Source organism: Morone saxatilis, unplaced genomic scaffold (genome assembly GCF_004916995.1).
Source record: "Morone saxatilis isolate NCDOM2014 unplaced genomic scaffold, NCSU_SB_2.0 Contig8, whole genome shotgun sequence".
Taxonomy (NCBI): Eukaryota; Metazoa; Chordata; class Actinopteri; family Moronidae; genus Morone; species Morone saxatilis.
Genome location: NW_023340257.1, coordinates 26,878,174 through 26,881,127, shown reverse-complemented (window position 1 = coordinate 26,881,127; position 2,954 = coordinate 26,878,174). Strand labels below are relative to the sequence as shown.

Below are 2,954 nucleotides of genomic sequence, written 5' to 3'. Positions count from 1 at the left end.
TAACACTGCACCGAGTTCTACCGTGACGGCTGTAATCAGGTGTCTTGCGGTCCCTGTCAGCCATGTGTAACATCCCTCTCTCTCTCCGTAGACGTCCAGGATGTACACCATGCCGCTGTACGACGACCTGGTTTCCGGGGTGATGAAGTGCTTCGCCGTGGAGATCTTCAACCAGACTCAGTGCCGCCTGCATCCCAACCTCAGACGGACGTTACAGTCGATCCTGTTTCAGACCGCCGCCGCCCCGACCAATCAGAACGGCTCTGCTCTGTCCATCCTGCCCCCCTCCCCCTCCACCTCCCCACAGCCCGCTGCCACGCCACCTGTCTCCTCCGCCGCCACAGCAGCTGCTGGGACAACCGCTGCCATCGCTCTGCGGGACGTCAACGTCTCTGCGTGAAGTGATCGTCAGGTGGCGGTGGCTGTGATTGGTCGCTGTGGACGCGTGGATGCTGTTGTTGTGATGATGTAAGCTGTTGCCATGGCGACGGCTCCAGCCGACTCAGAACTGCAGTCGCTGAAAGTTTGAACACTGTGATGAAGAAAACTCCGCCTCCGTACGACAGGAAATTCACTCCAGGTCGCGACAGGAAGTTGATTCTGACAGGGGTTAAAGGTCACCACTCAGGGCTGTTGCTGGATGATGACTCATTATCATGTGACTCATCATCATGTGGCTCATCATGTGACGTCCACGTGAGACCCCCTCAGACTGCGGCCAGCAGCCCTGAGACGGCTCCTCTGATTGGGCGTCAGCGGAGTCCCCTGAAGATTTACACATTTTTACTCCTCGGTGCAATTTAACTGATAACTTGAAAAAAGACGTTTTCTTTTTTTTTATTATCATCCTCTCTGAGATTTAACAGTTGATTTATTGATCGTCTTGATTGATCACAACCTGGAGGCTCATTTCTGCCACTAAAGGAAAAGTTCAAACTACAAGCTAATTAGTATAATAATAATAATAATAATAATAATAATAATATTTCGATTATTAAAGTCACTGTGTGAGGATGTTTTTGAATATTTGAACGTTCAGTGAACACTCTGATTTTCATTGATTGCTGATTAAAAGTCTCAGAAAATAACTGAACTGTTGATCAGAAAACTGTCATCAGAAGAGTTTCCAGCTAATCACTAATGAATGAATCTGTTGGATATTCAATGTTCCAACGTGGGCTGTTAAAAGAGTGTCACATAACGAGGTAAAAAGCTCTAAATTCAGACCCTGAATGTTTCCAACCTCTTTTCTACTTTATGTGACAAACAGCCGACGTCAGCTCGTCACCTCGAAAAAAGTCAAACGGATCAAAATGATGCTGAAATAACGACATCATGGTGGCGATCACTCTGTCGGTCCGTCTGCAAGACGACGAGCCAGCAGCTTTTAAAATGCTTGTTTTCTGCTTTTTCCTCTGATGTCTGCAGCTTCTCTGCCTCCACTCTCAGGGATTTACAGAGTTTACTGACAGACATATACTTGTATCTATTAGCTAACCGCTAACTGCTGCTAACAGACAGGGAGATAGAGGAAACAGCGCTCCTGGTGGTCAATAAGTCCTTTACTACAGATGTAACGTTCAATACAGACACTGCCTCAGTGATCTGACTGGTTTCATGTAAAGCTACTCTAAAGTCTCAGACTGAGAATGTTGAAGACCATTGGAAACATTCAGGGAGTTTCTGTCTGACAGAAATGTTCTTTAAAGCCGGCGGACTTTCACTTTTACTTCCTGTTGTGTGAAACTCATTTAGATTTTTATCGTAATCATGTCTCGTTTTTATTTCCTGTGTCACTGTGATCACTTCCTGGCAGAAATAAGCCTCTGGATCAGAATCATTGTGTGATTTTGAACGGTGTTTGTCGTCGTCTTTAATAACTCGTAGCTGAAATGAACTCTACCTCCTGATTCTAACAAACCTGCAGACGACGACTCGGGGCGACGCTTTCACACCAGCAGCCTTCCACCTGAGTGGCCTTAATGCTGCGTTCACTGTAGCTGGGAACTGAGAGCTTTCTGCTTCACCTCCATCCCTTTAAGGTTGATTCTGTCTGTTTTTACCTTCAACCAGCTGCAATAAAAAACTGCCTTTAACTGACGATCACTGATTCTATATTATATATTTATGGGACAGAAAACACCAACAGAGACTGATGCTGAGAGGAATCAATAATTCCTGATCAGTACATTCTACTGATCAATATTTAAGTTATTTTTTTTTGTTTTTTTAATAATGATTTGAAGCTGAATCGTCCCACTGTTCCCAGTTGTCAGTGAACGCCTCCTCACATAATGAATGTTTGATGAGAAATGAATAATAAACGATTGAGACTCCACATTGTGTTGTTCGGGGTCTGTTTGGGGTCAGTTTGGGGTCAGTTTGGGGGGTCCTTGTAGAACCTTGATGGGGTCTTGGGGATCTTTCAGGGGTCCCAGGTTTCTTCAGAACCTCCAGAGGGTAATATGGTCAAATAAAATAAAAAAGTGATAATTAATTGTAATGTTTTAAAAGTCACAACATTCAAATCTGAAAAAACATCAAATCAATGATCTACTATTATTTTGAAAGAGTTCAGTGAAAACCGGAAATGTAAAGTCAGAAATATTCACAATAATTATGTTTCCGAAAATACAGGAAGATCTGTGGCTTTACCTTCAAAATAAAAGCGGAAGAATGCAGTTATGACGTATTCTGTGTCAACCATTTCGACAGAGTAAATAAATATATATTTATATATAAATATATACTATCAGTGGTACAACAAAGTTTTGCAGTATAAATACAACAAATACACAGAAATATAAATCCCAAATATTACAGGAAACGTCCAGCTTTTATTTTTTAAGAGACTGAAACAAATAATGATTGTAAACTTTACAAGCTATTTCATTCTTTATTATTATTATTATTATTATTAGTAGTAGTAGTAGTAGTAGTAGTAGTATTTATAG

The 2,954-nt window shown here is 42.1% G+C and overlaps 1 protein-coding gene across 1 annotated transcript in view; it reads left to right on the top strand.

Annotated features, from left to right (window-relative positions):
* Window positions 1-537: 537 nt before the first annotated feature.
* The window catches only part of LOC118341402 (segment polarity protein dishevelled homolog DVL-3), a 6,674-nt gene continuing 4,257 nt past the window's right edge, over window positions 538-2,954 (top strand). The window contains exon 1 of the mRNA XM_035679648.1: window positions 538-696. Coding sequence (XP_035535541.1) covers window positions 538-696 — 159 coding nt within the window. The remainder of the gene's footprint in view (window positions 697-2,954) is intronic.